Raw genomic sequence first — 24135 nt, 5'->3', positions numbered from 1 at the left:
CATTAAAATTTTGCGCACTGACGCGTCAGAAATTGTAGAAGATTGGGGTTTGGGAGGAAAAACAAAGAAATTAAACTATTTATACACAAAATGAGGCTTTTATTTGTTAATTTCATAACTAAGTTCAGTGGTAAAACATGAGTGGACACTTTTTGAACCCGCAAATTGGACGAATCGGCGACCACCGTGAATTTTTACATGATCGCAATCGACCAAACGTCACGAATGAGCCTTTGCTCGATTATATTCTCGACGAAACGATGCATCTACATCGACCCTGTCTAGCTTTTTGACAGCAAGCGTTTCATCGATTTTACAAACTCTTTCACATCCGGTACGACGTCGGCTCGTCGAAGTGCAAGGAAAAGCAGATTTTTTCCACTACCCGAGGATTGCAAACCGTTCGCAACCCAGCAGCACCCGTGACGGCCCCACCGGGGTTGAGAACTGTTCCGGAATACCGTGTCCTAACGAGCGGAACGAGTTCCTCGGTTCGCCTAACTTGGCAGACGGAGAGTGCGATTGTGCTAATGTGTGTAGTGTAAAAAAAGGAAGCCGACTTCAACTTTTCGTGCAGCAACCGAGTGAGTGTGTTGAAGTAGAAGAAGCAAGAAGAAAAGAAGCGCACCAACCCATTTTTGTTCGTTCTTTTGCTCGACGGTGTTCAACGGTGGTGAATCTGGCCCAGCACGGACGGACCGTGCTGATGTGCCGGTGCGTGCGTCAGCGTGTGTGTGAAATCGAAAACGGGATAGGAAAAGAACATGGGGGAGCAGCCTACTTCGCTGCGCTCGTCGACCTTTACGCCGACGTTGCCTAATCGGAAAAGATCTTTCCTTTAAGAGAGTGGAGCCGTCCGAGGGGGCACAGAGCAAGCGAGTGAGAAACAAGCAAGTTTGAACTGTTCTTCTTCTTCTTTGCAGTATTGTCTGCGGCTGACTTTCCGGTTGACAAATCCTTCCCGAACTTCCTGCAATGCCCGCGGGTCTGTAGACCGCATTACTGGCGAAAAGAAGGGTTTCAGATTTCGGCTTTAGTGGACGACCCCACGGAAGGCGAGAGTATCGCAGTAATGCACACACACGCACACATACACGTAGAGACACGCATTGCGAGAGAGACGGAACGGGAACATTTATTTGCTTCTAATTAGATAGCCATGCGAAGACAGCTGTCAAATAGCGATAGTGGCCCTCTTTTATGAATGCCACCGATTACGAACCGTTTTGAAAAGCAACGAATGGAAAATTTCTTTAATATTTGTCCACGAAATGAATTCTTGCTGATTGCAGCAACGCAGTAAGCCCCAAATTAGGTAGAATTGATTTCCCGTTTTCCATCCTAAGCAACCCCCGTGAATCGTGCGCTTATGTGTGTGTGTGTTTTCGATTAGCATGTATAGGTAGTGGAGACGAATGTGTGCAGTTTATTTTGCAAATTCTCCATTTTACCTTCATGTTTTGGACATTTCAAAGAATTGATGAATGTTTTCTTATTTGTTGCGTGTAGTTCTGTTTTCTTATTCGTTGCGTGTAGGACAGCAAAATCATTTCCATGATATGGGAAAAAATAGAGCATTAACGCCTATAAAGTAGTATACATATGCGCCGAGCGTCTCAGCACAAATTCTGATCATTGCTACCGGAAGTACACCGGCTCTGTACGTACCGCCCTAGTGTCAACTGGGACGACGTGATCGGAGTAACGTATAGAAGGCACACTCACTTACGCAGAAATCTGTTTTCCTCCACAGGTTTGGTTAGTGTACATGGTGTGTGGCATAAGAAACCCGTCTGTGGAAATATTTCCCAATCGCAGTAATCCGTTTTTCAAAACACGCGGCATACGGCAAGGAGCGTATGAGACTTCGTCGAGATCTTTGGTAACAGCGACAAGAAAGTGAAAAAGCATCGCGTTTGATAAAACGGCGTGAACGGGCTTCCATCCAAAGTGGTGTGAAAATTCGGCGAGTTGCCACCTTCACTGTACCGAAGGACGACTAACGTTATTATTGTGGGTGTACTATCTGTTGTGTTCTTTTTATTTTCGGGTAAACTTCGCAAGAAGAAGTAGTGTCCCATAATCTTTCGCATATGGTGTTCAGTCACCATCGTGTTCAGGATAGTGTGTGTGTGTGTGTATATGTGTTGCGTACGTGTTACGATAGTGTGAAGTGTGTGCGGTGTAGTGAAGTGAAGGAAGAAAGAAGAAATAGCCCCACTTCACCGTAACCGGAACCGAGACCTATTCGCACGGACAGCAAGCAAATATATTGCCGAAGAAAATTCGGTTCCCTTTTTCACACAACCAAGCACCACCTACTCTTCTCACGCGGGCCGCAACCCTTCGTTAAACATATTCCAGAAGAAGTTCGTGTAAAACCCATCAGTCCATCAATACAGTGTGCAACTGAGCTGTTGATACGTTACGCATGCAAAGGCAGATAGTGGAAGACGGCAAACAGTATTCGGAGGAGCCTTGAAACAGAGCTGGCACATTTCTGCAGCAGTCCGCGTGCATAGGTCATTGTGATGTGTTGATTGGTGGAGCGCATCAAGTAGGATCACTTCGATTTGCAAACCTTTCACAACACAGCACAAAAGAGAGAGGAAAAGCCCAATCCCGGCAACGTTTTGCAGTGGTGACGAATGTCTTCGTCATCGTTTTCAGCTCATCCTTCTAACTACCGCCCTCATTATCATCATCACCGCCAACAGCAGCAACACTCTGCATCGGCCGTACGGACGGCGGATGTACTGTTTCGTTCGTCTCCATGCGATGGAGCAGCAGCTTGAAACGGTAAGTTGTCGTTTTGTGCTTCCTGATGTGTGGTTATGTTTTTTTTTAGGTCTAAGTAGGGGGCAACCGAAGACGGGGTCAAAACGATCGAAGGTAGCGCGCTTATGGTGCTTGCAGTTAGCATTTGTTGGGTCGTTATCGGTTCTCGATAGGATGTGTGTCCTTTGTTTGCATCGATGGTGGTAAACAGACAACACTTTTAGTTTGCATAGCGTTTCCAGTTCCCCATTACTACACACCTTCCTTATTTTCTCTGTTTAGCAATTTGCGTTTCGCTCTGTAAAAACACATCAATTTGCTGTGGTGTAGTTGCTATCTATATATGTGTGTGTGAACGAACGTAAAAACCGGCTTCTGAGCTAACCATTCTGCCGGTCGGTCTGGTCAATACGCTTGTGTCTATCAAGTTTTCTTTTCCTTTGCACAACATTAGCCATTCGTCATAAATTGGGAAGCAAAGAAAAGATGGATGCTGCTGTGTCGGTTTTTCTTTTGCAGTTCTCTACATTGATCCGCATGCAAACTCACACGCGCGCGAACACTGCAGCCCAACGAACCGGAAAGAAGAGGCAAGATTTTCGGCGTATTTGGGCAGAAAACTAGCAGAGAGAGAGAAAGATAGAGAGAGCAAAAAAAACCTTCTCAATGAAATTTCTTGGAACGTCAACCTGGCGACAGCGTGGTGACAATCACATATCGGCAGAAATTGACAGATGGAAGCGTTTCTGGTCCGCGCGCGGGTCATATTGTGCTGTAATACTATGACCACCAACACCATTTTAGGGCCCTATGTGTCACCGTCGTTTGTGTGTGGAGGCCTTGGGCGAATTCCCTTTTTTGGGAACTCAGCTACCTTTTTCGGAACCACAAGGAAGACAGGGGCAGTATGCGTTGATCAAGACGATGGACACAACGGTGCCGTGGAACGGTTTTGTTCCCTTTCGTTCCGTGCGCTGATGGCGAAAACAGATGCCCGCAGCATGAAAACCGCAGCATTCGACGTCAACGTCTTCGTCGGTGCGGTGTTTCTTTTCCGGGTGCCTTTGGATACTGCATGCATGTGCCTGTTGGCAGTGTGTACATTCCTCAATGCGTTTTGTCACGCTGGTATTTGAGGCCACGTCGTTGATACATTGGGGAATATAGGAAAGGCAAAGCGGCACGCCAAATTCGCTACGGAAATGACGGATTTTATGACGTTCAATATATCCACGAATCGTGGCTTGCATTAGGTTTATCGGGAATGAAAGTCTTCTTGTTTACAATGGTGGAATGTTACGGGAGGGAAAGGAAAGCATCACAGTAGTAAAAGGATATAAAGAGGGTTTTCTATAAAACCGTACAACTGCTTACTTTCCTAAATGGTTCGCTTGGGGTGATGCGGAATTGATTTCCCGGGAGAACATATTTGTGAGAAAATATTCATCTCTGAGAGTCTCACAGGACAGGACCGGTACCAAGCCCAAATAACAACCGGTTCCCCTGTAGCAAGGACTGAGTATCGAGCTTCACAGTAGAAGTAGTTTCGACTCCAAATGAAGGCAAACATGTGATGATCACTGCAGAAAAAGTAGCCATCAGCTCGAAGACACGCTCAGAGCACTAGAAGGTGTAGCGTACTCGCACCACATGTTGCGTGTGATCTACCGGCAGCAGAAGCATGATACAGGAAGGATGGAAATGTTCCGCGTTCCGCCTAAGATATTATAAAATTAACATACATTAAATCCATCGAAGAAAGTGCATTTGAAACACAACTTCAGAAGTGTCTTCGAAGGCAGTTCATGATTCGTCTCTGATTTCGAATTCAAGCCATATACAAATACCAAAATTCGATGTGTTATGCCAATAAGTAGTTTGGTTGAAAATAAATAAACCATAAAAATAAAACTAATGCTGCGATAGGTCTACACTCTATCTATTATCACTTCACTGTGCTTTGTTCCAAGAGTTTTTTTTCTGGTGCTAAATAGATTATATCAAAAGCTACAATTATGTGCACGCTGAAAACAGATACATCTTCCAAGTTGAAGGTATGCCTGATGTGCGAAGTACATCGTAGCACAGGAAAGTTCATGGAAGAGTTAAACTTTAAGAACAAATGACAAGAAGGTAAACTGCTGTACCCTCGAATCATGCAAATGCCTTTACTCTGCTCTCAATAAAGGCTAATTCGAATTTGTTAATTCTGAGACATTTCAAAAGACCAACTACTAGAGGTCGTCGATGTACTCCGGTGCGCACATATCAATTTTGTTGTGTTCTCTAGCCATTGTCGTTGTTCACTACGAAAGTTTGTTATTTTTCTAAAATAAAATCGCTCATACAAAATTGCACAAGGACATTTACTTACTGGGCCTCCAGTTTGATAGCTCGATGTATCACATTGAAATTGGGAAAATTATTTCCTAATATTAGGCTACTTTTGTCGTTGCCGTTCAGTTGTTAAAGAGCTCCACTGAAAACACCCCCTCCGTTGATATTTTCGATCTGATATGATTGTATCTTAATCGTCTTAAACATCAAGAAAACAACATTAATTGAACTGTTGTGTGCTGTAACATCATTATCCACGAAACCCAAACAAATACTCAGCAATGACGCTTATCCCGGCTGTTATCATCGTTTTTCTGTTTACGATTCTAATTATCTTGTCCCCGAACGATGTCCAATGTATTTTGACATGACATTTAATTAGATAAATTGTTCGAAGAAAGCGTTAGTATATGGAACCATTGATTGGATTACAATTTTTGGAATTCAGCAGAAAGCTCTTATTTTTATTTGTGGAACTTTCCAAAGGAATTTCATACAAAATTTTCGATGCATCAGATGCGAAAAATGATTGGAAGACGTTCTTTAGGGTGGAAAGAGAATTCATTCTTTCAGGCGCTAAGAAGGATGTCAGCAAACTGACATTAAACTATTAAGTCCGCCCAACTTTTTGGACCGTTCAAAAAAGGACATCGATGGGTGTGCCGATGGCGCGTAATGCTTTTTATTTTCGATTTGAAAGTAGAACTACATTGCACCTTCTGCAGTTCCGGATACTTCCAACATCTTTGTTGGCAACTGGTTTACAGTTTTCAAGAAGCCAAAATATGCTAACACCATGGACACACATCATCATCATCATCGGTGTGCGCCGCATTGCATTACACCTATTTTCTCTTTCTCTCTCTCTCTCTTTTATCGACATGCACCACATGAGGGGATGACCTCAATATACCCGTATGCCAAATATAGATAAGTGCATCAAGTGCCTCAATCCGCCTGTCCTTTTTATTCCCTTCCAACGTCTTGGTGTGTGTGTGTGCTGCAAGTGTGAAGCTTTAATGACTATATCGCCTTACCTTCCAACTGCACCGGCGGTGGTGGATCAAGTCGCTCTTTGTAGTTGATTTTTTTTTGCCGCTGGTTTGTTGTGGGATGAAAAACTGAGTCCGCCAATCGTTAGCGTAAAGCGAAACGGCAATGATGAGGGTGGGACATTTTCCGCGCACAACTGAAGCTTCTTGAGGATTGTGACCGGAAGACGATTGCCTTGCCGGTAACACTTTCATTTCCTGCTTACGGTGTGTGGATTGAATGGAAATTTCAACTATTGTCGCTAAGAAATGCAATATTGAACGCTTGTGGAGTGTTGAGATACAGGGTTTTCCATCATTCGCTAAGGAAGTCGGTCTGATAGTCGAGATTTGACACCACCCGAATCCGATTTGGTTTGGATGAACACATCTATCTTACGTGAAATAACCCGATTGCTGTCTTTGTTGGTTAACTGAGAATATTATTACCGCGGTTAAGAAAATACTTGGAACAATTAACCCGACAAGGTAGCAAGGCTCCAAGGCTGCAGTTTTCTTTGAATAATTTAAAAAAAAAAATGAATTCTATAAAATTTGTGAAACGAACCCGTAAATGTTTGCTAATTTCAAACTGCACACAGTTATCTCAGCTTTGGCCAATTTTGTTTCGTGTTGGCACAAACGACGTCGAGTTTCCGAAGTTGTATATTATTTAGGTAAAAGTGTCGTTGTTTATATAATTGTCAATTCTTGTTTACTCCATGTTTTGCTGATTGAATGGTTTAAAACGGTTATATCTTGTTATCTTGTAACTTTGAATAGATTCTGATGCATCCAGAGCAGCGATACCTTTCCACTTTGTACCAGTTCGTTTTATGTTTTGTGTTTTGTTTATCAAGTCCAAACGATTCGTTGACAGCGCAATGATAAGATATCTTAAGGGGGTAGATCACAATTGCTGATACTCCCAAACCAAACCTCTGTGTCCCGTAGTAGAAGCTTAACTGTTTTTTTTATTTTCATCTTCATGTACAATGCTGTGTGTGTATGTAATGTAATTTTGTATTCTTTTCTTTTCTTTCCTTCCAACAAAACTGTTTATCTCTTTTTCTCTCTATCTTTCTCTCTTTCTCTCTCTTTTTCACTCGTCGTGTGATGTACGGTTGCCAATAGTTGATGCAAGCAAATTAGCAAGTCTCTCCCCCCATGTTTGTTTCTTCCTAGTGAGTGTACCAGCTTGTCGTTTGATAAAACTAGCGCAACGCGGACAGTTTACGCACCTTTTGCATGCTTATCAAAGTTATCTGCATCCGTGCGAATTTTGTCACGATGGGAACAATGCGATGGTTTTGATCATTACGGTCCCCAACACGTGTACAGCTAGATCGGTTTTGTAAACGATTAGTTAAACCCCTTGTTTGGAAAGCGATGGATTTCAGTAAAATGCTTTAGTGAGTGTGTGTGTGTGTGTATTTTTTTAAAACGTGTAATGTAGGCAACAGGCACCGTTTACGAATGAGTTGGATTGAAACGGATGTTCAAAGAGGAGCATCCGGTACAGAGCGCACGAATAGCTGATGATGTTTGTCGCATCTAGTGCTGACGCAGCGCCGGTGTCCATAACGATCGTAGCGGTACTACAGGCACGACGCCACCGAACCAAACTATACACGAGATTGGTCCCGGCTTTAGAGACCGGTGCCATCCGCGGCAGAGGGTAGCGGGAAAATGAACATTCGCCGGAATCCGCCACCGGAACACACCGTCAACAGCCGCCATCGCCATCGTCGAAATCGTCGCGTCGATCGCCGTTCGCTGCTGTGTGGTCGTGCGGGGTGCGAAACAAAAGCAGCCGTCACACAGCCGCCGACCCATCATCCTCGGGACGGATGATGAAGTGTACCGAGGACGAAACGCGAGAAGGTAGCAGCTATCAGTTTCTAGACCTTACCGATGCCGGCCAGAATGAGGCGTCCGCATTAATGGGTATATTGTATCCCGCGCCCGATGCTACCGCCCGAGGGGGTTCATCATCATCCTGTCAGCCAAGTACGGTGCGCGAACATCGCGTAGCATTCCTTCCACCGATGCATCGACCCAAGGAGAGAGAGCAGCGAGATGGGAAAGATGTGGTGTCTGTAGGACTTCCCCACGAGTTAACACAGCTGAACGGGTTAAACCCCAATGCGCGAGTCTTCGATCCGGTTCCGGTAGTATTTTTGCCCCGATCGTCCATTGTTGGTGGCGGAACCGGTACCAAAGCTCGAACGTTCGGAAAGGAATACGCGGAACAGGAGAATGCGCCAGTAGTAGTAGCAACAGCAACACCACCAGCGCCTTCGGGCGGAATGATGATCGTACCCGTGCGGAAACATTCTCTAGTATCTGGTTCGAGTCGTCCGTTTGTGTTGCTGGAACCACCACCGCAGCATCAACCATCATCCCCGCTATTGTCCACTCCTTCGACTGTGGGTGGTAATGTTGGACTTGTTGGCAGATCTTCGCATCTGTCGCAAGGCGCAGGTCTGCTTCGCACGACATCGATCGTCGCAACGCCACCAACATCAGCACCACCGCTGCCGAATTTCGGTAAGCGTTGTTGCTTAAACCAACAGACATATTCGAATCGAATTACTTACTATTTTGTTGATATATATACATATTGTTTATTTGCGCGCGGTTGCTGTATTTTATTTTTGCATAACCCTTGTGTTCGTATGATCGAATGTTTACGCCTGGCTTTGTTTTTTATTTATGATTTAAGCTTTTTTCCTATTTCTTTACCCTGTTAAACAAACCTTAATTATGAAAAAGGTTTACTCGCACACTAATACGGCCAAACACGCACACACCCAGCACTACATCTCGAAGATGCATCTCTTAAATGTAGCAAAGATGCAACTGCACCTGCTTGATTGATGTCATTTTATACTACACAGTTTATTGCTCGTATTAAATCTTTGCACGATTTGTTTTTTTCTTTCTTTTATTTAAATGCTTGTAATTTACTAATTAGTAAATCCTGTCAAATTAGATATTTGTGTTACTTTTGACTGAAATATATTCTTTTGAACTATTTTCTTATTTGTTTTTATTATTCTGACCAACTAAAATCTATGCTATTGGCAATTGGCATCTGCGGTATGGCTCGACAGGCGAAAACGAATGAAAAACAAAAGGATAATTTGATACATTTACCCTCTCTTGTGCTCTACCGACCAGTATGTGATGAGAAACAAAATTAAAAAATAATAAAGTAACGCAAAAAACCATCGCTCAAAACAAAAACATCTTTTGGGGGTGATAATAGAAAAAGATGCAACTAAAAACAATGGCACTAAAAATACCGTATGTTTATTCATTTTCTTAAGGATTTGTGAATTCATCAGTTTCTGTTAATTTCTGTTTTTTTTTTCCTCCACTCTATTTTCCGGATATTTTCCGTCGTGTTTGTTAATGGCACAACTATTGTTTATGCGTGTGAGCGCATTTAATGTTCTACCTTCGATTAGCTTTGTACGCGAGGTTTTCTTGATTGTTTTGTTTCATTTCATTCGTTCGCGTACATCTCTTTTCTCTTTTTTGTTTTTGTGTGTTTCCTTTCGGTACCCCTATGGCCGCATACACGTTTCGTCCCGTTTTTTTTGCTATATACCGCTATTAAAAATAAATCTTTTATGTTCTTTATTGCAGTAAACGAAGGCAACAGCAGTAGTGCGTGCGTCGTCGATACCGAGAAGGTCCCCGCTAGTGGAGAACAGTGGATCGGTTTTTCGATCCAGTCGACGGCCACGAGCGTCGCAGGAGGAGGAGGAGGAGGAGGAGAAGTCATAGCACGGACTTCCGTAGTAACGGCTGCGACTATGCCTCCACACACCAACAATCCGCATCACCTGCAGCAGCAACAACCACAGCCGCAACACCAGCAGCTAGGTTCGGGCACAAACAATCAACCAGCGACAGGAGGACAGCAGCAGCAGCCCGGCCAAGGAGGTCCACCTCAACCACAGCCCCATAATGTTGGTGGTAGAAACGGTGGTGGGAACGGTGCGGGTGGCGTCAACAGTACAGGCGATACCGGCGGACGAAATGCTGACCGGGAGAACGGCAATCAGCAAATGCAGCAACAGACCGTTCCCGTGTCTAATCCGCACCAGCAGCAAATGGTACCGCACATGTACACCCCGATACCGGCCTCGGCTTACATCCCACCGGGACCGCACGGAATGTATCCGGTACAGATGTTGCAACCATCGGGAGCACAGGTGCCGAACAATGTATTCGTTGGAAATTTAACTGCGAACGTGAGCGTTCATGGATATCCGGCGATATCACCGTACCTAGCAACGACAACCGCACCGCAAGGTGCTTACATGCAAGCGGATGTTGGGGCCGGTCCCGAGATGCAGCTGATGCCACCGACACCGGTAACGATGCCAGGACGGGGCACGATGCGGCGCGGAGGGCGAAACAACCGGGGCGGAAATAATTCTCGCTCGCGAGGAGGCTACGTGCCGCATTATATACAGCATCAGCAGCAACAATCATACCATCACCAACATGCCCAGAGCTACCATCAGGGTCTCCAGCAGCAGCAGCAGCAGCAGCAACAGCAGGGTGTATTGCAACCGCTGTCACACCACCAGGGCGGACAGCCCCCGATGCAGCATCAGGTTCAGCAGCAACAGTCCCAGCAGGGTCAAGGTGGAGGTCAGCAACAAACTCCTCCTACTTCTGTCAGTGGAGGAGGTCAGCAATCGCAGCAAATGTCGCAGCAACAACCATCGCATCCTCCGCAACAACACACGCCCGAGCTGATGCACATCGAAGCACCACCGATGATGGGTGCTGCTGGAGCACAGTACGGTAATCTGCATGGTGGTTTCTATTTTCTGCCACCGATGGCTCAACATGCCACTGGTACACCGCTGTTCATGGCCGCCCCTCACATGCAGATGTACTACAATGCACCCCTGCATGGTTATCCTAATCTAGTGTATCCGTCCTACATCCCATCGGAATATCAATTGTACGACGACGGTAAAGGTGATGACGGAAGTGGTCCGCATGGTAGCCAAGGTCAAGGCCACGACGATCCAGGTGTACATCCGGGGGCAGCAATGTGGCCCCAACCCCCACACATGGCGCTTGATTATCATCCGGAAACGGGTGAATATCTGCCCGTACACGAAGATGATGGAAGCGGCGCAACGGGTGGAATGTTAGCGCAGGGTCCACCGCCCCCTCAGGCGATACAGCCCACGATGGGTCACGTGCTGGATCCGAACGTTCCCGGTTTCACGATGCACACTATGACACCTGCTCCGGTCGTTTCGATGGCTGCACCTGAGGAATATGGTATGCAACAACAACAACAACAACAACAGCAGCAGCATGTAGGGGCAACTTCTCTACCACCGGTTGAGGATTACAACGGAAACGGTAACATTCCGGCGAGCTCCAATGCAACATCTACCATGCACTCTCCGCTAGGGGTTACCTCGGTCGCACAGCACAACCTGGTGGGGGGAGGAGTTCCGCAACCAGAGGAGATGATGGTTAGCGGTGGGTACATGGTTCCACCACAGCCGATGGCGATGGATGGATCGACGGAGGTGTTGATGGTGGCACCGGATCAGCATCAACAACAGCAACAGCACGGTCCAGCATCTGGAGTTTTACCGTCGCCAGCCATGGCCATGGACGGTGGTACCCAACCAATGAACAACAACTTCATCGTTGATCCGCAGTACATACAAGCGCATCCTCCACCATCGCATCATGCTCCAATACAACCAACGCCTCATCAACAGACATCTCATCAGCCCCAACAATATCAACAGGTTCAACCGCCACAAGGAGCTGTTCTGAGTAGTAAGTATAAGCGATATGTTCGATAACCAAACGTTGGGAGCTGGAAACTAATCCACACAAAAACACTTTCTTGTTTTGTTTGTGCAGTGACGGACTCTCCACCATCAACCACCAATCAAACTTTCCAACACACGGGTTCAAGCATGGCAACATCGACAGTAGCTGGTGTTGCTAGTAATATGGTTGATGGTAACGAAAATGATTCAAACAACAACAGCAGCCTCAACCACAAATCCGACATCAATACCTCACCGAAGCTCGTTGACGCCGTTGTAATGACGAACACATCGCCACTGCCGTCCACTGTAAATGTTAGCACCGCTACATCAACTCCCCAGCAAAACGAGCGAACGTCGCCGGCGATGGCGGTTCAGCGGGGAGTAGAAAACACCTCTACCACGAAACAAGCGAATGTATTATCCAATGTGCCAAATCAGGGATATCAACATCAGCAGCAACCACATCAACAGCCGCTACCAATTCTTGGATATGCTGCCGCTGTTGCATCGCAGGCCCCTGCATCAAGAAGTCGCTCCGAGCATCATCCGGATTTCGTGAAGGGTACTCATGAACGAATGGAGAAACTCACGATAAAGGAACAGGAACAAAGGCGTACGGCGGCTGCAGCGGCAGTGGTTGGTGGTGGAGTAAATCCACAGCGTAGCAGTGCCTCGCAATCGGCAGGGCAATCTAATACAGGAAGTGGGTGGGTCAATAACAGCGGCGTGGGACCAAAGAAGGGTACCGCCTCGGTTTCAGTTTCAGCGATACCGAACAAGGAGTTCCCCAGTTCGGCCAGTCATCAGAATAAAAACTCATCCCCGGTGCCGTTCACAACACTGGTTGGAACCGTAGCGACTTCATCATCATCGATTACCTCGTCAACTTCACTAGCATCTAGTAAGCAAGCACAGCAGCTGAAACCGTTTCCGGATCACAACCAGCGCCCTTCGAGTGCCGCACACGGCGGTAATTCCTCGTCGGCAAGCGGAGTAAGCAGTGCCAGTGGCGGACAGACCGGAGTCGTTCCACCTCAGATGGAGTCGAAGAAGGTGGAGGCGATCCCGCAGCGGTCTGTACCAACGACAGCGTCTGCGACTGTAATGGCGAGCTCGGTCGGAGCTGCCGACCCGGCGAAACAACACGCATCCGGGGAAGTGGTAATTTTACCTAGGCCGTCTGCTACATCAACTACCATATCTACTAATACTAACACGGTAAAGTCTGCGACCAAAGCACCGGTTGTCATTAACCACCCACTAAACATACCGCCACCCGATCATCCATTAAACATTCCACCACCTATAATTGTGCCCCCGCCACAGATACCACCCGGTGCTGCACCGCCGCAACCCAACAAAACCTGGGCCAGCCTGTTCCAAACGTCGTCTTCATCATCTGCGTCCGCGGCTTCTGCATTGTCGTCTTCGGCGTCATCGGTTTCTGCGGCAACAGCAGCGCAAGGAACAGCATCGGCAGTCTCTGGAACTTCAGCAGCTTTGTCCACGGGATCGGTCGGACAGACAGCACCACAAGGTAGCACATCTACTGGTACAGGCGCTACTTCGTCTCAGCATTACGTTACAGGATCGTCTGGAGTTAATTTTGTGCCCTCCTCCAACCGACCAACAACAGCGCCGGCGGGTGGAACTACAGCTACGTCAGTAGCTGGTGGTAATCCTCCGTCTAGTGCCGATGTGTCTACATCGAGTGCAAAAAAACCGGTGGCTAAGGTGCAACCGTATGAAAGAAACCATCAGACGTCGTCAACAACAAGTGCACCGATGTCCTATTCATCTGCTGCAGCTTCTACGCCAGCCAGCGGTACAACAAGCTCTACTCAGATGACGTCCGGCAAAGGAAAAGTTACGCAAACAGCTGTATCGAAAAAGCCATCATCCACTGATGCAACATCAGCTGCTGGTGCGGCTACGTCCATCGGAGATCAGAAGGACGATTTTTCTCTGAAGTTTGGGGGTAAGTAGTGGAACGTACGAGATAGCCGAACGCGCTAGTGCGTGCCTCATGTGTATGTATTTGTTTGCTGTGCAAGGCTTTGTGTTATGAGTTCAAATCTCGCTTCAGAGAAAATTTTAAAATATCTCTTTAATTATATAAAAGTAATACATACAATGTTCTCAAACAAAAGATTCCATTTGGAAGTCAGCGAACTACTCTGTCATTCGTGGAGTAGTAATATACGCGTTACACAAATGGGAGAGAATAATTACAGGTTACGTTTTCTGAGTGGTCACGCCGACCTTTCGTTCTGATTGGTTTGTGATTTACTTGCTAACGGTCGACCTACCCCGTTTCTCAGAGAGTTTGCCCTTTCAACTGTAATATCGATGGAAAGTGGCATTAGTGTTGAAACAAACATATTTCACTATTATATATGGTTTTATTATTTTATTTTTTGTTTGTTTTTTTTTTGTCTTTTGTTACTCTATGTTACATTAAGAAAATAATAAAAGAACATAACGTTTTGTTCTGCTTCCAGATTTTCTCACTGGGTACAGCATTGACAACAGTAGCACAAGCATAACTCCTCGTGGTTTGATCAATCGATCTAACTATTGCTACATTAACACTATACTGCAGGCGCTAGTGGCTTGCCCACCGTTTTATCATTTGATGCGAACAATTCGTCATCTGCCAGCTGCGAAAAATTCCAAGCATCCGAAGCCGTTCATCGATGCCATGTAAGAATGAATTCTGCAACGCTGCGCAACAGCCTTGGTAAACTAATATTTCCTTTCATCTACACAGGTGTTCGTTGGTGAGTGAATTTTCACAGCTTCCAATACGGTCGAAGCCGCAGCGTGGAGATAAGGGCAAGAAGGACGAAAGCCCGGAAATACAAGTCGACACACCGTTCGAACCGACCGTCATTTACAAGATGCTGAATGGAATTCGCTCGGACATGTTCCAAATCGAAGGACGGCAGGAAGATGCGGAAGAATTCCTTGGCTGTGTTTTAAATCGCCTTAACGATGAAATGATAGAGGTAGTTATTGATTCTTTCGTATTAATTTTTCTTGTTAAAGATGATATTGTTTTCATGCATATTAACTTTATGAATAACTTATTATTCACGACAGTTCATGAAGTTGGTTAAATCAGAGCAAGGTAATGTGAATGGTGAAGAACCATCCAATGGCGAGATACATGGCGACGAGGACGCTGATGATTGGATGGTAAGTCTGTGAAAATTGCTCTCTAGCGTGGAGCTCTGAGACTTAGCTTGATGGCCGTGCGACAACGTGTCTTGTCATGAACTTTTGTGCGCGCGAGGGCTGGAGTTCTAATCCTGTTTCTCACTACACTCATAAGGCTAAAATTTTCTTAGAAAAAATTTTCTTCAGTAAGAATGCATTTTCTTCCTTCTTCACCCCTCTATACCGTTACTGGCAGAGTCAGAGTGAATTTGTTCTTTGAATCTCTGTTGTACATGGTGGGGAAATAAAAATTCACTAACGCGGTTTGTGTAGAAATGAAGCTTTTGTCCTTTAGTGGCTGTTAGGTTTTATTTCAAGTTCTGCGTTGGACAGTTCATTTTAGTTATTTGTTTCACATTTACTTATTATTTTAAAAAAACAAGAACTTAATAATTCGTTTTCTCATTTTTAATATTTCTCCAGCTTATTTGTGGTAATCGCAACAAGGGTACAGTGACACGTACCACCGATTTCGGACATTCGCCGATTAGCGATATTTTCCGAGGCAAATTACGATCCCGCGTTCAGCGCGATGGTGTGCCACCGACCTACAACATACAACCGTTCTTCACGCTTCCCTTGGATATAGAGGTATGTAATGATGAATTAATTGGAATGTGTTGTGTTCATTCTGGATGTTCATTCGAGTGGGCGCATTTTAAAAATAGAATCGTTGGTATTCATTCGCCTTCTAATAATAGAATAGCTGTAATCTTTTGTGTTTTAGACGCAATTGCAAGATTTGTTTTTGTGTTTTGCAATTTATAAAACTAAATAAATAAATAATTATGATATTTGCGGAGTTAATAATTTCACTTTCAGCTCATTAGTTCAATTTTTAGTTTAAATCTGTTATATTTGATACCTTTGTGAATTTGTTTCTCTATTTATGTTATCGCTTGTTATTTGTAACTCATTGTTTACTTATTTTTTCACTAATTCCGTATTCATTATATCAGTAATTAATTATATAGTTTATTTAAAATAATTAATTAAATCATGTGTCATGCGGTGTCCACTTACTATACCTTTATAGTTTTTTCTTTTATTTTTTACATTGGTGTTCTAGTGGGCTAAAAGTCTGTTTTTTTAGTTAAAGATTATTTAGAGTTAGACTTTATTAAGATTTTTTTTGAAGAGAAACGGCCAAGCCGTATTGCTTATTGTTGGGTTTTCCTACGTTGTGTCTTGGTACAATTCACAATAATTTGGAGGCATTAGATACATAATTGCACAATAATAATGGAAATATCATTTATCTTTTTCGCAGAAAGCAGCATCTGTAAAAGAAGCTCTAGAGCAGCTGGTAGGTCGTGATGAACTAGAGGGTGTAACGTGTTCGAAAACAAAGCAGGAAGTAGCCGCCTGGCAGCAAGTAACGCTGGAAGAACTACCCGTGGTTTTGATTCTCCATCTAAAGTGTTTTGACTACAAAATGGACGGATGCACCAAGATACTAAAAACGCTGGACTTCCCGATAGAATTGAAGATCGATTCAAGTAAGCTAGAGCCCGTCCCTTGCAGTACTCTTGTTTATATTATTACATATTGAACTTTTTTGTTTGCAGAACTGATGTCCTCGAAGGGTAAAAGTTACTCAGCCAAGCAGAAGCAGTATAAACTGTTTGCGGTTGTATACCATGATGGCAAAGAAGCGTCCAAAGGACATTATATTACCGATGTGTATCATTCCGGTTACGGTAGCTGGATTCGTTACGATGATAGTACCGTCAAACCGATACCGGAGTTTAATGTTTTGCGACCCCGTGCGCCACGAGTACCGTATCTGCTGTATTATCGCCGAATGGATACCCAGAGTCATGGTCCGAACAGTGACCGTGGTGGTGGTGGTGATGGTATTGGAGGAAGTGGAGCTAGTGGAGGTGGTGGAGGCAGTGGCCGCGGCGGCTCATCCCATTCTAACGCTTCCGAAAGAAATGATCGGCAAAATGTTCATTACCATCAGAGCAACGATCACGCCCGTGGAACAAGTGGTGGCGGCTACGGTGGTAACAGTGGCTACGGAAGTGTTCATGCAAATAGTGGTGGAAGCCATTACGGAAGTGGGGGACAGGGTAACAGTGGCCATTACAGTTCTAAGTAAAATGAAACAAAAAACACTTCACAGCGAAGTAGAGGTATCCTGTCGATCGATAGTGCTAAAACGATCGAGTGTTTTTTTTTTCTAGTAAGTTTCGGGACGCTAAAATAAATACACACAAGAAGTTCTGTGCGTGATTACGGCTGGAAGCCGTTGTAAACTCGTGTGCTAGAACCGTCAGAACGTTTTAAACATTTGACGATCCTTGGGCAGTTCATTGCACACAGTGTTAGCTGCTAATGACGCTGTGCATGGTGTGTTTGTTGCGTGTGTCGGTGTAAAGAATCAAGTGCAGTGGATGATAGTGTCAAGTTACATGCGACTAAGGAAACTATTATAAGAATCAAGTAAGCAAACTGCTGCTGTGTATCTTGTTGTGTAGAATAATTCCGGACTTGTTTTTTACCATCTGTCTGAGACGGAAATTCGTTATGTTTGAAAAGACACATGTAGTTGCTATCGAATAATACTGCCACGCTCTCTATCTTACAGATGCGAAGAATAAGTGGCTTCATAGAAGAAGAATAAGAAGGGTGACTGTCGTAATAAAATAGTAGGGGTGTGAACCTAAGCTACAGTTCAATATCGCCCAGGCAAGGCGTAAAATCGAATTAACAAAAAAAAACAATATTACTGCAAAATATGATAGTACAGGAAAGTAGCAAAGATAGGTAGGAGTTTGTTTTTGTTTTCATGCATATACCAGTTTTCGTAGCGTAGTTTCATGGAACAATGTTCGGAAGAAGAAAAAGCACACTAAGTAATGTCCCTAATTAAACACATAAAATCGTTAAAGAATTTGGAAGGCACGGTTGAAGGTGTCGTAAAACATGTTAGGGAAATAATACAACCAATAGAAAACGAAAGGCATAATAAACTCATCTGCAAATGCATCATGCTTACATATTAAAACCGGTACACATGCAAACAAACTAGATCAACACATGGTGAAGGTGATAGAATCCATTGCGTTAGCTACCGGCAATAGGAGATGCAAAACTTGTTCGGTAGTACACGATACAATTGCAAACGAGTCGTGCCGAGTCACTGATGCTGTAGATATGATTAAGTATAGTTTTCGCAGGCGGCGTTATGATGTTACTAACACACGCTCAATTAGTAACAGCTGTTCGATTGGGAGGAAGTAGCATGGGTTGTGTTTTGATGCTGCAACATTCAACTCAGGCTGCTTCCTCCCGATGTCTCAGAAAAGCAACAAGCGGGTTATAAAAATCATAAAACTATTAGGGGTACATGCAACGAGAGAAAGTACAAGCAAGCGGCCCACTGTTGTGGACAATATCTGACCGCCTTGTCGCAAACAATGTTAAACTCGTTGTTATCTATTAAAACAAAAAAACAAATCACAAAGAAACAAATAAAAGCAAACACAAAGAGCGAACAAACGAAAATATGTTTCAATTTGAAAGGAATGGCAACCATCTTTTCAATCATACTTTCGTAACATGTGTGCTGCTCCAATCCCCCCAACAACGCTTATGGTAGTAATTATCTTAAACGTTTTCATAGAAATCATCTCTGCCTCGGCAAAGTACGCTTAGAAGTGGACGACAGCGTAACAAAGAATAAACTGTACATAGTAATGCAACTGTATAATATGTAAGATTAATGAACATATAATGTAAAAAAGAACTCACATCTATTCACCTTAACAATATTATTATCATGTCCGGTGTAGATAGATGAGCGTAGTTCGTGCTAAATTGCGCATGTAGTATAGGCTTGCAGAGAAACTTATCTAAATTTTGTTTTGGAGTAGGGTTCTTTCATCCTTACGCAAAGCTTACAATACATCAAATCATACAAAAATGGGAGATAATAATTAAATGTAAGACTGTTGTTGGATGATGGATTATGTTTCAATTCTATTAAAACAGTCATCAGCTAATGAAAAGCAACAATAGGCATACCACATTGTTATTTCCTTTAACAATCGCTTGAATTATCGCCGATCGGCCATATTCGGTTGTGTTTTGGTGATTCGATTAAATTGAGTTTTTTTTTCAGTTTATGGTTTTTGGGAAATATTTTTACCTGTTATTATTCCCAATGCATACTGGGGGAAAATATGATTCGAAGTGTTTTTCAAAAGTGTCTGTACGCCGCCGTTTGCGACTGTGCCAATCGCAATGTAACTAGTATTGAAATAAATTACAAGAAACAAGCACTTCAGTAGGGACAATTAAATCTTTCAGTACGCCAGGAAGAAACGTATAATGGGAATAATAGAAGGCAGGTACTAAGTTACACAAAAAAAAAAACTTAAATGTGTCCTCATCAACCAAATGCATGTGTAAATATGCATAAACTAGAGCCAGAGAAATGGAGCGAGGAAGAGTAAGCAAACGCTTATAAATAGAAAGAGGGCTGTGTATAAAGTTAATCATTACGGTAACACGATATGTATTTTGTAAAATATAAACAGCGAAGAATCGCAACCACATGAGAGTAGGGAATATAGGCATTATGTGTCTGCGGTTTGGCTTTGGCATCAGTTTAGGTTGACTGATTGGTTGATTATGTTTTAGGCTAGTCATCACAGCTCTTCATTAGCCACTCGCATCGTTATACTTTCGTTTGATTTCGTTTTGTTTTGTGCGGTTAAGGTTTTCCTGTTTGATATAGTTGAAACAATTTACAAAACTAATTTCTACACACAATTTCTATAGTATTTTGTGTTTTTCTTGGTTCTGTACCATTGTCTTCGTTTCAATGCTGTGTATATAAGGGTTTTATATACATCTACCGTAGTAACAAATTAACTTCCAGCGCTCAATATAATCCTCCAAGAGAAAGGGCACCAGAAAATGTGAAACCGATAGAAAACGATCGGACTAAAACAATAAAACCAATCGATGTATAGACCTGCTAAAGCATATGTAGTATATGGTGTATGGAATGGACAGCACTTACATGTCGCGACCCTATGATGCACATGAAAAAAAATAGGTTGGAAAAAGGCGTAACGAACCACTCCAAAGTTTAAATTGCGTGGAAAATAGTAAACACTTTTTGAATAAGCGCTTTAAAACCCATCCCCCCATTATGGTTTTGTGTGTTGCAAACATCTGATTAAAAACAAAAAAAAAACATGAAATGTGTACACCCCACTCACACAAAATCAACATACTCAAACGTGTTAGGGATGTTTGTGTTTGGAACGCTGGATTGTTAACGACTTTTAAACGATAAAAAATAATCATCATGACCCAGTCATCTGTTAAGCATGATCATGATGAACACAACGCCGGAACCCATGGAATAGAGAGTAATTTGTCGCGCTCCATGGGAAAAGATCCTTGTAGCGAAGCAACATTAATGAACTAGAATGTGATGCAGGGTATAACTAAATCCAGTATACTAGCCAAATATGAAAGGAACGATATCGTCGTCCAGAAACCGATATGGCACGGCGGAGGCAACGCGCGTAGTACATGTGCCAGACTGCTGCTACCTCACCCGTACAGTTGATGGGATGTGTGCACACGAGGTACAGAGTACGCAGTGAACACACACAACAAGGACGTAAACAATCACAGCTGCTGTTAAGGTAGAAACGGAACTGGTTTGTAATAGAATTGACCTGCTTCCATAGGTGTGTGTAATGTAAAGAGGCATAACAGGAAAGGAAAATATCACTCGAATTAAGAGTGGTTTTCCCGTCGTATATGTCAATGATTTTGTCGTGCGCGTCCAGTAAGAAACAGGGAATCGACATTGAAATTATAGCTACAAGACCACAAATACAGACATTGGGCCTCTTTACCGCTGCAAACTCATGTACTAGCAACACAGTACACCCTTAGTCGGAGATTCTTGTTTGAATGGTGGTGTAACAGTGTGTGAGTAGCTTATGTGTGTGTGTTGTTTCGGAAGCACGAACCAAACCATATGCGCATAATAAAGTGCAACCAGATTGTGCGCGCAGTAATATATAAAACAAAAATCTATATTTTAGATAAGTGCACTTATTAATCGTAAAAAAAAAACGGAGCTAGAAGAAGGTATACCGTCTCTGTGAGCGTCGTTGTTGTAGGATGATCGTAACAAACAAACCGAGGTGTGTGAAGGACTGAGTTGTTTTCTTTTTTCGGTGATAAAACATAAGTGGGATATAAAAAGGTAGTATGTGGGGGTGCAGCAAGTGTGTGGGAGCGAAGATCACGCGATAGACTTGAATATTCTGAACCAACATCCCGCTTTTTTATTAACAAAGTAAGACCGTAGCATCATAAGCCGCGCGTTTGTGCGAGAGATATAGTGCATGGATGGGAAACAAGAGAGTGAACGTGTGTCTTATTAGGGATGGAATGTTTCTTGCGTTTCCTTTCTTTTCTTGTTCGATGCAGTATACTGCAAAATGCTTGTAAATTCGGTATCGGTTCAGAGAAGTATAAGTTTATTTGTGTGTGTTTGCTCTTCAAAAGCAATTTCCTACATTTCGTACTAGTGTGTAACGCTAAGAAGTAAGGATTAACGTATGCATCAGTTTTGCTTTCTCTACTCTATTCATCTTCCCACTATTGCCTATCCCTTTCATTAATCGTTTGTTGGATTATTTGCTTTAGTTTTGTCTCTACTCTTGTTGTTTAATGGGATCGTTTGTAAATAGTTGTGTAGGATAACAAAGAAAACAATTGTCGAGAATGTGAATTATGTTGTCAAACGTTCTCACTGGAGGCGCGGATATTACGGTGACGGCAATACTTGGAATATTCAAACCGCTCAATCATTCGATGAATTGCTCCTCCTAGTGCACATCGTTTGTTTGCATTGCCACGATGCAGTTTACCCCTCTGTCTGTATCCGTTAGGCGAAACGCTGTACGATACATCCATTTGTCCTCAATTTGTGAGACAATTGCAGCAACTGTTGATTTGTGTTTTCGCCCATGTATGTGCATTGGTTTTTTGAAGTGTTTAGTTAACTATCATTATCCTTAAACCTTTATTTATGATTATGTTTATTTTTGCCTTGTTTTTTTTTCTTATGCCACATTTTTTGTTTGTTCATGTATCGTGTAACTAAGTGTAAGGGTTTATAGATACGTTTGAAGGATCTACTAAATCGACTGTAGTGGGGGCTCTCTGAACTGCTCACAATCGGGGAATGAATGATACCATTGAAAAGAATAGTAGGAAGTAGGACACTGTGTAACTAATCCGATAACTGGCAAAGCTGTAGCGTTAGTTTAACAAAAGAGAAACGCGAGTTAAACTCCTGCCGCAACAGTTTTATCGTTATCCTGTTGTGCAGGCAGACGATGAAATGGAGTAAGCTGAAACAAAAAAAAAACAACTCCACAGGAATCCGTTAGGTCCACACTGTGTGATAACGATCGTGGAGATGTGGGAAACGATAGAAAAACAAAATCATATTTTGCTTTTTGAATTATTGTTAGTGAAGCTTCTTTTCTATCCCGGCTAACTCACGCGGAAACCTTCAAAATATTACTAATCCGTGTGATTCCTTGTTTTTCCTTCAACAGTCAGGTTCCTCTGGATGATTATTGCGTGTCGGTAATAAGATTGGTTCAATCAATTGGTATGACACGAACTGAAACCAATAAAAGTGAAGAGAAAACAAATGGAGAAATACGTTATGAATCTCCACATCTCACAGCTCTAGCGTAATAGCAAAAGGAATCCAGAACTTACAACAAAGCTTAGTTCCAAAATCAAGGATAGGAACAAAAGAAGTCCAGAAAGGAACACTCAAACAGTGCAAGTGAAAAAGACGTATTCGTGAAGGTAGTAATGTGTGCAAAGAGAAATAAACAAACAAAAAAAAATAATAAAAGCAACAAAAAAAAAAACACTAATAAAAAAGGTGCAGTAATCACGAGAACTGTGTATAATTTATAAACATCATCCCGCTAGGCAAAAGCTAAACAAACAAAAACGTAATAATTGCAAAAGAATGTTGCAAAATATGTCCGGTTCAAATGCGTTAGTAATAGAAATGAAGAAAAAAAAAACGGAATGCAGTAAACAAACAAAGCGAATGCATAATGGGAAGTAAAGAAGTAAAGCGGTATATTCTATATATACACCATTATACAAAGTAAAAACAAAAAGAAAACAAAAAAAAATGTAGTTATGGCTTTGGTAAACAAAACTAAGGAGAAGAAGGGTTGGAAACAAACAAAGAGTGGTAGTAATGAAGGTGAAACGAACAAAAGTCTTCAGCACTATTAGGATAGATCAAAACGATCCTACGAAGGGGAAAGCGATAGTAACTGAACCGCAAAACACTAGAAAATATTACGAAAATAGTACACAGAACACAAAACTAGTATAACTAATAAAAACTATTACATAAAAACGAACTCCAATCATAACACGCGCCCCCAACAAAACTTTTAAGTTTCCTTATGTTTACGCGCGTAATAGAAATGAATACCCATTTCTTAAGGTACATACATTAACACACACACGCAAGAATGGCAAAAATAGTGGAAAAATTTTACAAGAGCAGCGTAATATTGTTTTGTTCGAGGCAACCTTCATTTCGGGACAAAAAAAAAGCATTCTAATGGTGGCGTTTATGTAAGAAGCGGCAATGAAGGAACTGGGTTGAGAGAACGAACGGGCCAGGAAGAGTCAGTAGAAGGTTAAAGTAGAAACACCGGTATAGGACAAATAGAAAGAGCTGTACATTGTGGGCGAAGGAATAATGTGCAAGCAAACGAACACCATGTGCTGGAAATGGAAAATGAGTTGAAACCGAGAAAGAGAGAGGGAGAGAGAGAAAAAAGAACTATTAATACAAAAAATAGTATGTTATAAAAGAAATTGTTGTTTTTGCTACGCGT

The 24135-nt window shown here is 42.9% G+C and overlaps 1 protein-coding gene across 3 annotated transcripts; it reads left to right on the top strand.

Annotated features, from left to right (window-relative positions):
- Positions 1 to 349: 349 nt before the first annotated feature.
- LOC128305067 (trithorax group protein osa) lies at positions 350 to 23412 on the top strand. Of its 3 annotated transcripts, none has more exons than XM_053042354.1 (10): positions 350 to 584; positions 1754 to 2799; positions 9801 to 11981; positions 12069 to 13958; positions 14482 to 14683; positions 14751 to 14988; positions 15083 to 15178; positions 15623 to 15790; positions 16470 to 16698; positions 16768 to 23412. In XM_053042354.1, exons 3-10 carry the CDS (start codon positions 9971 to 9973, stop codon positions 17301 to 17303), a joined length of 5370 nt encoding a protein of 1789 aa, XP_052898314.1. In that variant the 5' UTR covers positions 350 to 584; positions 1754 to 2799; positions 9801 to 9970; the 3' UTR covers positions 17304 to 23412. The 3 variants fall into 3 exon arrangements, with proteins under 3 accessions (XP_052898314.1, XP_052898315.1, XP_052898313.1); XM_053042355.1 differs by lacking the exon at positions 350 to 584 and adding an exon at positions 807 to 879; XM_053042353.1 differs by lacking the exons at positions 350 to 584; positions 1754 to 2799 and adding an exon at positions 7997 to 8696 and having other exon boundaries at positions 12069 to 13198; positions 13307 to 13958.
- The last annotated feature ends 723 nt before the right edge of the window (positions 23413 to 24135 follow it).

This window comes from Anopheles moucheti, chromosome 3 (assembly GCF_943734755.1).
Source record: "Anopheles moucheti chromosome 3, idAnoMoucSN_F20_07, whole genome shotgun sequence".
Lineage (NCBI taxonomy): Eukaryota > Metazoa > Arthropoda > Insecta > Diptera > Culicidae > Anopheles > Anopheles moucheti.
This window is presented reverse-complemented; position numbering and strand designations above follow the sequence as displayed.

Coding starts and splice junctions, on each gene's coding strand:
- LOC128305067 (XM_053042353.1), top strand. CDS start 7,997: ATGATGAAGTGTACCGAGGACGAAACGCGAGAAGGTAGCAGCTATCAG. Junction 14,989..15,082: donor TTAACGATGAAATGATAGAG/GTAGTTATTGAT, acceptor TATTCACGACAG/TTCATGAAGTTGGTTAAATC. Junction 15,179..15,622: donor AGGACGCTGATGATTGGATG/GTAAGTCTGTGA, acceptor ATATTTCTCCAG/CTTATTTGTGGTAATCGCAA.